A 13,424-nucleotide genomic window follows, 5' to 3' on the forward strand; every position below is an offset into this window, starting at 1 on the left:
AGTGCTTAGCTATTTTAGGTTTGCACCAAACAGGTTTTTTTATTTTTTTAATATTCTAGTAGTATAATTATTGATTGTATAATAGCAATTATAAAACAATAGGAAAACTTCAGATTTGTAATCAAAAATAAAAAAATAAAATAAAAATACTTCTTCCTGATCTTAGTATAGACTCTTTATGATTGTTTAGAATGAGCAGTTTCATGAAGGGCTTTTCCCATATTTTCCTTAATAACTTTTATATCATTTTCCCCCCTACATGCATTAAGCCGGGTTTTAAAATTTTTACCTTGATTTTCAAATACTGATTCATAGCTGATAGACAAGATCGGACGATCTTTAAATCGGGTTAATTCAGCGTAAGATCTGCTCGAAGGCAAGTTCAAGCAGAATTTTCTTAAATTCCGAGTCGGAAGCGAAGTGCTGGTCCGGCTTCTAACTATTACTAAATAAGTCACACAATTCAGCAATATAATTTAATCAAAAGTAAAACAGTGATTTAAAAACAACTGTAGAAAATATTTAATTTACAATTTTACATTTGTAATTGCACAAAAGCCGAAAAAAAACATTCGTATTATATTATACAGGCATATTATAATGTCGTGGCTATTCGGATTTTTCACCATTGACTTTTGAATTTGTTAAGCATTTACTATTTGAGTATAATAACTGAGATATTGGATATCGCTGGGGTCAGTCATTTATGCTTATCATAGGCGCGCATACATTATGCGATATTATAATCTCTAAATTCTACCGTACGCTCATTAACAATTAAACCGGCAAATGGATGCGTCGTGCAATATATGTAGATACATGTTAATCAAATATTGATGGTTAGTAAAAGCCCATCAATAATTAAATTCGGATCGGTTCACTATTAACGTTTATTTTGTATACGCAATATGCGTAAATGTTTCATATTTTATCATACTAATTGAGAGTATCATCCATTCGAATTATTATAGTTAATTTGTGCTTCACTTTTAGGTACTAAATAAAATTGACACATGGAAAATAATATACGCTTAAAACACGATTTGTGTAAAAGAGTCATTGAGTTTTACATTTATTTTCAAAATATTATATATGCTGAAAAAAAAATATCTCAATATAATTGGTGTTTTCCGAAAATGCAGTCTTTAAGGGTTTATTTTGTTAAAGTGCATGTTTTGTTGTCAAGTAGTGGGATTAATTTAGCTAGTTAGACACTAAGGGTGCTGTTTGTTTTATAGTTTCATTATATAAATAAAAAAGATACTAATATATTTATATATAATATTACGGAGTTAGTCTCGGCGGCGGTGTTGAATGAAAAATAAATATAGATGAATCTAAAAGATTCAAAGCAGGTGGTTAAAATCGTTGTCTAGCAGTAGTGAAGATATATAAGTGGCGTATCATTTTTAAATATATGAATAGTTTTTTTAACGACTTTAATGACGCATTGGATCAAGTTGTAATAATCAGATTTGTAATAAAAAATAAAAAAAATATATATGAATACGCCTCTGTCGAAGTTTGGATTAAATTTAGCACAGAAAATTATATAAATACGTTCCAGAAACGCACTACGCATTCCTGTTCTGCATCTGCGAGTATAATGCACGTTAAACAGTTAACTTTGTTTGTGCTTTCGTTGATATTTTTTGCAATATCAAAATGTATGGCGGGTAGTAAGTAATTATCTTGTATCGTAATATGTATAATTTATATTTTTTATCAGTTATTTTAACTGTTTTAGGAAATGTCTTCTGCTACTACACAAACTATTCATTTTACAGACCGGGAAACGGATTGTTTTCAATAGAGATGATAGATCCGAATCTTTGTACACATTTAATATACATCCATGCATTGGTTAACAAGAATGCTACAATTAAAATTGCTTATCCCTCACTCGATCCAGGTATACATATGTATATAAATATAAATATAGCTATACAAACTGTATATGTAAACTAAAATATATTTCCGCGAGACAGATAACTTTCTACAGTTTAATGAATTAAAACTAAAATATCCAAATTTAATAACATTTATTGGCATCGGCGGATGGGGTGAAAACTCGAATGAATTTTATCATGTAAGTGAAATAATCAAAATATAAAACAAATATTTATTTGCTAGTTTTGTGTTTAAAGTATGTATTAATACTGATTATTTGCAAATGAGGTTATTTTTTTAAGTTTGTTTGATTTATTTTTCACGAACGATGTTATATTCTGTATAGACTAATACAGGAAAGATATGTTTTATTTATTTAAAATAAAGCTATTTAAACTTTAAAAAATACTTCATTACACAAACATATTTTTTAATAATACAGATCGCTGGAGATGAAATTTTGCGTGAAAGTTTTGCAAAACATGCCGCAAATTTCGCACTTGAATACGTATTCGACGGTATTCAATTATGTTGGGAAAATCGCTTGCTACAACATTCAAGGTTTTCTCATCGAGATAAAGAAAACTATTCACAACTTTTAGAAGAGCTGAGAAAAGCTACAATAAAAACTAGTTTGCTTTTGGCTGCCACAGTCTCCACTGTTAGAAGCAAAATATTATCGTACGACATTCCGGCGCTTGTCAGGTGAAAATAATGTTTATATTTGATTAGGCACGCAATGGATTGTTAAAATATACTATATAATATAAAAAAACACACTTTTTGTTTCAGAAATTTAGATTTTGTATTATTAAATCCGCTAGATGGTGGACCATGGTATCCCGTTACTGGACACGCGGCATCCTTGTCATATGTAAAGAATACAATTAGTAACGCCATTACTGCTGGAATCCCAGCTGAAAAAATTGTTTTGGGAATACCATCTGCTGGTAGAACGTTCAAATTGTGCGATCCTCTTAACACTTTTGTGGGAGCGTTGTCAGTTGGTAAAGGCATCTCAGGACAGTACACGCAATGGCCAGGATTCATCGGTTACAACGAGGTATCTATGTATTTCGTGCCTAAATATTATGCTGCGATTAAACAAGTGCAGAGATTCCATGAAAAGCACTAGCCTCTTTCATTATACTGTACAAATAAATTTTGTCCACAAAAATAAGTTGATTATACTAAAAAGCTGCTTTGATGTAGCTCTTCTAAACTGACCATTAGTAGCTACAACTAGGCATTCTTATTTCTCGAGAAAGAAAAATTCTCAAATTTTAAGAATTCACTTTGAGAAATTTTGATTAATGAAAAAATGCATGTCATACAGTAAAGTATTGGAGATCAAGTAATATATAATATTCTTGAAATAACCCTTTTAAAAAACACATGCCATATACTATATGACGTGTCGATTAAATCACCATCAACACAAAACGAGAGAATATTTTGCACGGCCGAAATTATTTTAACAAAAAATATGGCATATAGAATCAAACAACCTCGTTCAATATTTTTGTTAAAAAAATTTTTCTTACACTACATTTTGTAAGGGTAAAATAAATTTCTTTCTATATTTGTTACGACAATGATATTTTTTTAATTCCTTCAATGGATTCTAATGATTTATTGGAATCGCGAGGGTCCGAAAAATTCATCGAGCCATTAAATACTTTGCGAATAATTTATACACATACACGACGTCTGTGATAAATCTTCCAAGATGCTCGGCTTTGTTATGAGGAATGCCTTTCACTTTGACGATCCGTCAGTTATTCGCATCCTCTATGACACCTTAGTTCGTAGCATTCTTGAATCGGGATCTATAATTTGGAATCCCCGAATAGCCAAATATTCCCTTTTAGTGGAAAAAATTCAAAAAAGGTATTTAAGATACCTTTACAAAAGGACATTTGGTTATTATCCGTACTTATATCCCAGCGCCTTTCTTTTAGGAGCGTTGGGATATGATTCGCTGATTTCTCGCAGAAAGCTGTATGTCGCTAAGCATTTTTTTAAATTACTAAAAGGTGCTGTCGACAATCCAGCTATTCTCGAGGAATTCCAGTTTTGGGTTCCGGAACATTTTCGAGAATCACGATCGAGACCTCTTTTGATGGCCGTTAGGGCTAGGACATCCGCACTTGCCGACTCGCCTATAGCTGTGGCCATCCGGCTCCTTAATACGCTGGCATTACATATTGACTTATTTAATGTTAGCTACGAGGATCTGATCCAGTTTATATCATTTAATTTTGATATTTTATAATTTTTTGTTATGTTTATTATTTTTAAGTATGTTCTATTTATGTATATATACGTTTTTTATGTTTTATAAATTTAAAATTTGTTTTCGACCATCGTGGCGCATTGGGGTAACCTGTTAGGCCACGATGGTCTTAATTTAATCTAAAAAAATAAAATAAAAATTTCCCCATTTTACATATTTCTGCTTTTGAAGAATAACTAAAATAATAATTCTTTTATTGACTAGTGAAAGATTCCGGATTTTGCAAATATTTAGTTAACGACACCAATGTTAAGTTTTTTCGACTAAATAATTTTTCTTTAATTGCCCATTGAAATTTCGAGCTTAGCTCAGAATTGATATCTAACAATTGTTTTAACAACACTTTTAAAGCCCCTTCGGCTATCAATAATAATCGTGAGACATTTGTCAATAACAGCTGTTGCTACTTTACAGAAACAATATAAAAAACTGTTTGGATTTTTGAAAAGGAAAAAAAGCCCTGAATCATTTTGCATTCTGCCGATTCCTACGCGTAATTTCTTCTTATTGGAACGGGTTCATATATCATCAAAACAAAGATAAAGCCGCCGGCCGGTTAGCGTAGTGAAAAATCTTAAATTTTTTTATTAATTTATTTGACTTAATATTGCTAATTTTAAATTTAAATATCCAATGTTATATGGAAGATTTTCTATGTGAGTGGTTTTAAACTGTTAATGGATACTGTTTAGTGAATAGTGGTTACTTTATTTTTTTAATTTATAGTTTGTTTTTATTATTTATTTTTTTGTGCAACAATTAAGATCGTTGGGTATATGTTAGTTATACATAAAGTTTTCTGTGGGTGCGTCTATAGGGTGCAAAAGTCTTAGAAGCGGGTTCAACTTTGAATTCCAAAAGTCCAGCTGGACCAGGGGATGCGAAGAGAGAAGCGCGTCTTCTGCGACCTTCGATGGTCTGAAATTAGGTCAGTCTTGAACTTAGTAAATCTAAGTTGTAGAGCTCTAAAAGTTTTAATGCCTTGAACTCTACAGTTAATGTTTAAGTGTGAATGTCAGTAGAACTGTCAGAACATGTCTGAGGAAGTAGTCGTTGATTGCCAGCGCTTTTACTCCCTTTACAGGAGATTTTGTTTTCTGTCCCTTTCAGTGGGACGGTCATTACCAATTTTTGTATACGTATGTACTGTTTAAAAAACTTTCTTGAAATCCAAAAAAGTGCTCTAATGATCTTTTAATAAATGATTAGTTGGTAGAAACTATTTTATAATTACACAAAATTAATAAATTAGGGATTGGTTGTGTTAATAATTTTGATATCTTTCTAGTTGTGCGAAAAGCGGCTGTCGGAAATGTGGCTGGAGTTGTGGGATGAAGAAGAATCTGCACCGTACACTTTCAATGACGGAAATTGGATCTCATACGAAAATGAAAGATCGGTGTGTAACAAAGTAGAATATGCGCTGTCTATGCGTCTCTCGGGTGTTTTATTCAGCATCCAATTCGACGATTTTAACAACGTGTGCAAAGATGGAAAGTATCCGCTGCTGAAAAAGATCAACAGATGTATTGAAGAGTTTAATGAAACTAATTCAAATTTTCAATTAGTCGAACAGAAAGGGAAAACAATTACCGATTTACATTTGGACGCAAGTAGTGCATGCAAATCTAATGGATTTTATAAATACCCCAACGATTCAAGCAGTTTCTACTATTGTTACCGGAATCAAAGCGGCAATTTTAAAGCTCATCTATTTAATTGTGTAAATGGATTAGTAGTTGATAGAAATCTTCTCAGATGCGACAGTGTGTATGTTGTTGGAAAATAACAGAATTTACATGAAATTTTGCAAATATACAAATTATTCGGTATGTATGTTTCAATGATTTTTTTAGCATATAAGGTTTATAAACTCGTGTTATTATATGCATTGAAAAAATAAATAAATATGCAAATATATTTTAAAAATATTTATCAATTATGTATGACAATTTTTTTACAAAAAATATATTTATTTGTATGTATAATAAATATTTTTTTTTATGTTTTTTAATTTTATAGATATTTTTAAAATATTTATGAATATATATGTATAATAAAAAAATATAGATATTAATGGGTTATAAGTATAGAATGTTTTCGATTTATTTACACTACTTTTACGTGTTACGATTTTTTGTATTACTTTCATGGATACATTAATATTATATTTGTATTATGTTAAAAAATATTGTATCGAAAAATATTGTTAATTTTCCATATTTATTAAATAAAATTTAATACTTTCTCTATAAAATAATAATACATATAGTAATACATACATTAAATTTTATAAAATAAATTTAAACTAAAGCACCATAGCACAGATGTCGTTAGAAACCCATAACTTTTTGTTACTGAATTTTTTCTCTGTATATGCCTAACAGCGAATATAACTTATGAATTTACTGTTTTATTAATCATTCTTAAGAATAATTGAACATAAAAAACAACATTAAAAATCTATTGAAAAATAATTTTAACGTTATTTTTCAGCTTACAGAATAAATAGTGGCTCTAGTAGGAAATTTATGTTAAACTTTTCTAGAAATCGCTATTATTTCTATTAAAGTTAAATATTAAATATAACTCAATTTTAAATGTAAAATATTGTAATCAAATTACAATGTTTAAATGCTCATTTTATTCTTCAAATCTTGTAAGAAAATTTTATTAAATAATTAAAGATAGAAAACTCTATACTGCTTATCGAGTTGACGTGCAATTTAATTAGTTTTGAAACTTTTTGAGGATGTGTAAATTTTTTTGTATGAAATTTTAGAACATAAAGAATGAATCAATGAGTGGGTTACTAAATTCATTAATTGCAATCTGTGTTTTTACATGTTTGAACACACAATGGAGTTTAATTAAACATATTTTAATTAAAGCTTGCTATTTTGCCGAATAGAGCGCAAACATTTAATTTGCAACAAACCATTAGCCCCGGCGAGAGCACCACGTTTCTATTGATATTTATTATTAAAGTTTCCACAGAAACGCATTTAGTACGTGAGGATTCGAAAAGATTTATTGTAAGTAAATATTTAATTTCAAACCGTAAGCGAGTCGTTTTACGAGAGAGCGTCAATAATTATTGGACATAGTATTCAATATTTACATATACAATATATAAAAAATTAAAAACGATGTTGTAAATGATGAAACCTCATGGAATACTAACGATACAGACAAAATGCATATAATACAATTAGTTGTATGTCGTAATTTATATTAACTTTAAAATAAGGTTTGGATGGTTTAATTTTCACAAACTTTATTTGCTTAGACGCGAATAAGCGGCGGGTAGCTTTAGACTAAATTATTTACATATCAAGCACAGTTAACGCGATTTTGTTCAAAGACTCGAAAAACAGAGTTAGTCAAGCGGAGAGTGCCGAAAAAAATATAACGGGTGGAATGCCCCTTTACGATTTGCGAAGCCGAGCGAAAAAAAGCTCTTGCAAGATTGGAAAATAATCAAGTTCCCTAGAAACCCCGCGAACGAGTAGAAGACACCTTGTTAAGCCAGTCGAAGAGGACATTACCGCTTGTCGTTTTTCGAATACGTCTGTTTACCGCGCAAAAATGGGGAAAATTGAGAAAATTGCCAAAAGGTATGACTGAATCTTGGCTCGGTTTCTGGCCAATTTTTGCGCAAAAAACGAACGAAAAGACGCGACGACCATTTGAATGTGTAATTTGACGTTTGCTCGGAACAAGGATAGTTAATGACGTGAGATTGGGATACATTTGCGATGTGAAAAAATCCAAGGTTCGTCGAAGAGTGTTCGACATTTGCGAAAGTTTCCTTATCTCAGTAGTGCTGAATAAATATGAATTGGCAGGGTTGTATGGTGCTGTTAAGTGTAAGGAAAAAATGCAGGGGTTTTATTACATGTTTACATACTTTTTATCGCCGGGTATTTGCCCCTAAGAAAATTAATAATATTAAATAAAAATTATGTGTGTTTTCAAACGTTATAAAATTATTTATTTGTGTGGGTTGTGCTTATTTTATAATAATTATTTAGTCAAAGCTTACAGACAATATTCATTAAAAAAAAGGAATCGTAATAGTATTTTCTAAAGGCGATGATTAACTGATTATCTCAAGTGGCCGAGATGAACTGCAACTACATATAAGATTTCGTCTGACTTTGGGAAAATGTTTACCGCTAAATCCTAAACCAATGTAATTAGGTGACGTTATGCTTAGATCTAGAAATAAAATGATTTTAATCGTAAAATATGCATAAAAGTTATTTTCATTAGAGGTAATTAATTGCAGTACTTTATGAGTTATGTTCTATGAAATATATATTTTTTTTAAAGGTATTTTATGACTTTATAGCAGTTACTTAATTTTTTAAGGGTTGTTATCTGATGTTTCGGCAATACAATTGATTTGTATAATTTAAAGTTCCACAGATTGTATTGCACCTAATAACGAGATAGGAAAATAGGGCAATAATAAATTAATGTATTGTATTAGTAAATGTGTTATGCTAAAAGTAGAACAGTTAATTAAACGCTATCAAAATGTTTACTTTGTGCATGGTATTTAATTGGGTGTAATATATAAACGAATTACAATTAAGTACATTCCAGCTACTTGTAAAATAAAAGTGGTTTTAAGTACTTGAAGATAATATAAATAGGTTATAGTTAAAACAAACTATTGATGTTTTTATTAGATTAATTATAAAATTCACAAAAATATGTTAAATCAAAATTTAGAATGGATAGAATAATAACCACTTAATCGTGAATCAAGTTAATAGTGAAATTATATAGCTATAAAGAAATATATTAATACTAAAATAAAAACACCTAGTAATTTAAGAATCAACCAAAGAGTAAAATATTTAAGTGAACCATATCTTGAGTGAATATAAGAGCATTATCACACTGAAAATTAAAAGCAGATTTATATTTTTTTAATTTTATTAGACAATTCTTTAAGAAATTAAAAATATTTAATAAGCTAAGAATTTACTTCATGGTTTCATTCTGAGGAATTAATATCTGAAATTATGTGAATATGAAAAGCAATCTCCTATACTGCCATAAATCAAATACGCAACCTTGAAATATGTGTTTGTTGAGTTGGTCCTAAATATATCGTATCATATTGATTTAGCCTCCATCGTATAAAAACAATAACCATTTTATCTCACATAAGTGCTGTGGGCTTTTGGTGCTTATTTTGTCTCTTGGGTGTATTTATTTCCGTATTGGTTACAGTTTTCACTCACCTACGTGTATACAGGTTGCGATTTGTTTACGCAAGAAAAAAATAATCACCACGTGAACAGTTGAAAACTCCCCAAAGGGCTTTAAAGGTGGTATTAAGGCATTATTTTCAAATCCTTTACGCACGAAACACCTGAGGCATAGGCGAAGAATGAATTTGTAGATTGGGTGGAAATCCATGATTTATTCCGCCATTAAAGTCGCATAGGCGAAAGCAAACGCCTTTTGTACCTTACGTCAAAGAACGCTGAAGTATCGTCCGAAAAAACTAAATTGTTTACAGGTATAAATTATCTTGAAAGACACACTATGGCAAGTTATCTTTTACATTTTTATGTACAAATAATAATACATATTATAAAAGGTACTTATAATATTAATAATACATACAAAACCAGTTTCGGCATGAGATGTACAAGAGTTTAAACTTCTAAGACAAAAAGGAGGGTTATTTGTAAAAATGGGACACCACCGTGGGATAAAAACTTTTTGCAGATTATATCAAAGTATATGCTATGAATCAGAAAGTAAAAGTATTTGTCAAAAAGCCTAAAAACAAAAAAAGATAACACGTGCATTTGAGATTGTAATTTAAATGGCCGTTCGTAATATGCTCTACGTATTTAGTGACAATTTTAAATAAATTTATCTAATGGCCACCGATAAGGAAAGAAAACAAGTCTTCCATAAAGCGGGTCATGTGTATACATACGGAAAGGTGAACAACCAGAAATCACTTTTACTGACAATTACATTTGAAAATTCAGGCCATCAGAACTTGAAGAGCTCTTCAACTTGGACTCACTGAGTTTGTACAAACTGTAATCAAGATGAGATCGACTTAACTCGACTATCAAAGATATCAGAAGCCGCCGCTTCTCTCTTCGCATCCCCTGGTTCAACTCGACGTTCAGAACCTAGAGTTAAACCCATTTCAATGAATCTTGTTGCCTATGTTCGCCGACGTGGAAAACTTTACGTATAGCTAACATATGCAAACAATACCTGATGATCATATTAAATTTTTGCATGAAAATGAAAAAAATTACAGACTGTCCTAGATAAAAATAAACACAGAACTTGAGACAAATTTTTAGCTTTTTAAAAATATTTTTCTCCAAAAAGATTTGGAATCCATTTATAAAAATAAGATTATTTTTCCGATTTTTCCAGATAAAAAACTGTTCAAAGTTTTAAATACCCAAGATAACCATTTTTAATACACAGCCTCATAACATCTAATTCATAAGAAACTATTTAATAAATACGGAATCAAAATTGGAAAACAGTTAAAAAGGATGAACATGGAATAAAAATATATGTACCTCTTCTTTTATTGTAAAATGGCAAGTGTAAGCCCAATGCGTTGAAAGCGGGCCGAATTTGAACTAATTGAGTAAGTCAATCAGACCTAAAGAATACCTAAAATGTAAGTATTAACCACCAAACTGAAAGTTTAGGAATAATTAATTATAAATTATACGGTGCAATATAATTTATAATTATTATATGTCGCTTTGCAGCTGGAGCTAGTTTTAATTAATTGCGCATTGTATAAATAAATAAAGTCTACTGCCGTGGATTGAACCCGCGGTCTCTGGGTAACCAAGCTAAGACCTTACGGACTACGCTATTACTTAGCAATTATTATGTTTCGATCATTTTTTACTTTTGTGGAAGAGAAAGCACTGTTATATTATATAATATATAACTTACTAAGCTTATTTGTAACTGTAACAGTTACATAGTAAACTGCTTAGCATAGATGTATTGGTATTTTATAAAATAATAATTTGTATACATAAATAATTTATGTAGTGTTATTTTTCAATTGTGCTCCTTAATTCTATCATATTATAAAAAATTAAAAATTTAAAACGAAACACGAATAGTTTAGCGTCCGGAATTTGTATGATAAAATTCGGAATTTAGTTTTTAATTAAAAATATTAATATTGAAAACAATGCGATGCACTTTTCTCTAACGTAAATAGTTATGGTCTCTTGAAGCTGAGATTTAAAAAAATATAAGCCAACCTTTGCTTGCAATTATCCATTAATCCTTTTGATGCTCCTGGTTTTCAACCTCGAGCGCATGCATAAAGCGGTGCATAAATGCCTTAAAGGGTTTTTGCATAATTCACACGTGGTCGTAATTTTAACTAGAGTTCTCATATTCGACAAAGCATGGCGAACATTTACTTTTACGAGGTAATTTCGCCACTCTGGCACATAATTAAGTTCAACGCAGAATTCCAAACTAATGACGTTTACCTGTTCTAGGCCAATTTTATGTTTTTGAATGTATTACTACAATATACAACATCTGCTCATCGACATATGTTTGAATTATTGTTTCATATTTTAACCATCAGTTAAAACATTAAGTGGTGCACTTTTCACCACTATTAACGATTCACGAAATCTTGCCATTCAAAGATGAAAACAAAACTTGAAATTTGCTAAGTATATTATATATTTAAAATCACAATCAATTATAAAAATGCAATTGAAAATATTTTTCAAAGTGTAGCAAAACAATGTATTTTGATAAATATTTTCAATATTAAAATTGGCGAATGTAGTTCTAAATATAAAAAATATATTTTATTTGACTCTACTCGGATTTTCAGCAGATGACATGCAGTGGCAATCAAAAATATAAAAAAGGGCAATTTATTTTCATCGGTTCCCATCAATTAAAAGTTTTAGTCTATCAAATATTTTAAATCTTTACGATTTAGCCGTAATCGTCGAAGGTTTGTTACGAATCGAAGACGTATTCCGCCAATTACCGACCGCTATTAAGAATTCTCTGTGCCGTAATTCTCTATCCCTTTAAAACTTTGAGAAAACAATAAATCTTTTCAATTGGCAACGCGAGATGAAAAATTCGTTTCCCTCTCCGTCTTACGAGATAATTAAAACTTTAAATTGCGGTTTGTACTTTTGCCACGAACGATAATATTTTGCGGCTGCCGCTGAGATGCTATTATTGTCCATCAACAAAACCGAAAACGTTGCTGCTATTCACTCGGCTATTCGTTGAAATACAATAATAAGTAGTTAAAACTAAATAAAATGTTACGATTCATTTATTAAGTGAATATATCTACTTTTAAAAAATATAACAAGAATCGAGAAGTAAAAACAAGTTTCGACCGCAATTACTGAATTTTATCTTACTGGCACGCTTAACATAAAGACATCAGCTGCGTAAAACCCTTAGAGGATTAGTGATCCTCATCTATGTAAATCCCGCATATTAATAAAAAAGATAAGCTTTGCAAAAGTTGATTTTTTTTGAATAAACAACAAACACTATATTTTAACAATACTATGATATCGAGAAATTATGAGAAGGCAAAATTAATATTAAGGGATTAAAACACAATATTATAAACAAGTAATCTAGAAATTTCACGTACACAAAAAAAGACTAGTCATAAATAAGAATCGGATTTGTAAAAAAATAAGTAATTTTCGATAGTACCCGAAAAGTCATGTTCTGCCTTGTGGAAATTCGAAATGGCAGATTCTGAAGTAATTCGAAAGGACGTGTCGTTTTATCATATGTTAAGGTTAAAAGTATTTTGAAATAAGGAAGGCGTTAAGCCTCTTTTTACCTCGACAGTTTGGCCAATGCGATTATTTTAGGGTGGAAACAGACTCATTGTTACTTTTATAATTTTAATATTTTGAGTAACGACTATTTGAAAATCAGATTTGGCAACAATGTCACTAGGCATTTGAAATCCGGGCACAGAACCGTCGGCATTTGTATTGCTCCCTTTCGGAAAAAATCATTCTTCAGTATAGTAACATTAATTTGTAGACATAGTAACATGCAACACATAGTATATGTGTTTTCAAAGTATATTAAACACTAGATTCCGGACGTCGAACTGGACCAGTAGTGCGAAGAAAGAAGGCATGGATTTTGCGATCGTCGCTGGTCTGAAGTTGAATCCGGCTTCTCTTGG

General features: G+C 30.5%; 1 protein-coding gene across 2 annotated transcripts; it reads left to right on the forward strand.

The window, feature by feature from the left end:
* Positions 1–1,266: 1,266 nt before the first annotated feature.
* Positions 1,267–6,130, forward strand: LOC148233857 (chitinase-3-like protein 1). Of its 2 annotated transcripts, XM_088188801.1 has the most exons (6): positions 1,267–1,679; positions 1,748–1,912; positions 1,989–2,089; positions 2,333–2,595; positions 2,683–2,953; positions 5,475–6,130. In XM_088188801.1, exons 1-6 carry the CDS (start codon positions 1,418–1,420, stop codon positions 5,973–5,975), a joined length of 1,563 nt encoding a protein of 520 aa, XP_088044927.1. In that variant the 5' UTR covers positions 1,267–1,417; the 3' UTR covers positions 5,976–6,130. The 2 variants fall into 2 exon arrangements, with proteins under 2 accessions (XP_088044927.1, XP_088044928.1); XM_088188802.1 differs by lacking the exon at positions 1,267–1,679 and having other exon boundaries at positions 1,705–1,912.
* The last annotated feature ends 7,294 nt before the right edge of the window (positions 6,131–13,424 follow it).

This window comes from Plectrocnemia conspersa, unplaced genomic scaffold (assembly GCF_051122295.1).
Source record: "Plectrocnemia conspersa isolate PC_06_02 unplaced genomic scaffold, ASM5112229v1 ptg000007l, whole genome shotgun sequence".
Classification (NCBI taxonomy): domain Eukaryota; kingdom Metazoa; phylum Arthropoda; class Insecta; order Trichoptera; family Polycentropodidae; genus Plectrocnemia; species Plectrocnemia conspersa.

Excerpts from the sequence above, each read along its gene's own strand:
- LOC148233857 (XM_088188801.1), top strand. The coding sequence starts at position 1,418 with ATGAATAGTTTTTTTAACGACTTTAATGACGCATTGGATCAAGTTGTA. Across the intron at positions 1,913-1,988 it reads TTATCCCTCACTCGATCCAG|ATAACTTTCTACAGTTTAAT; the intron begins GTATACATATGT and ends TCCGCGAGACAG. Across the intron at positions 2,090-2,332 it reads ACTCGAATGAATTTTATCAT|ATCGCTGGAGATGAAATTTT; the intron begins GTAAGTGAAATA and ends TTAATAATACAG.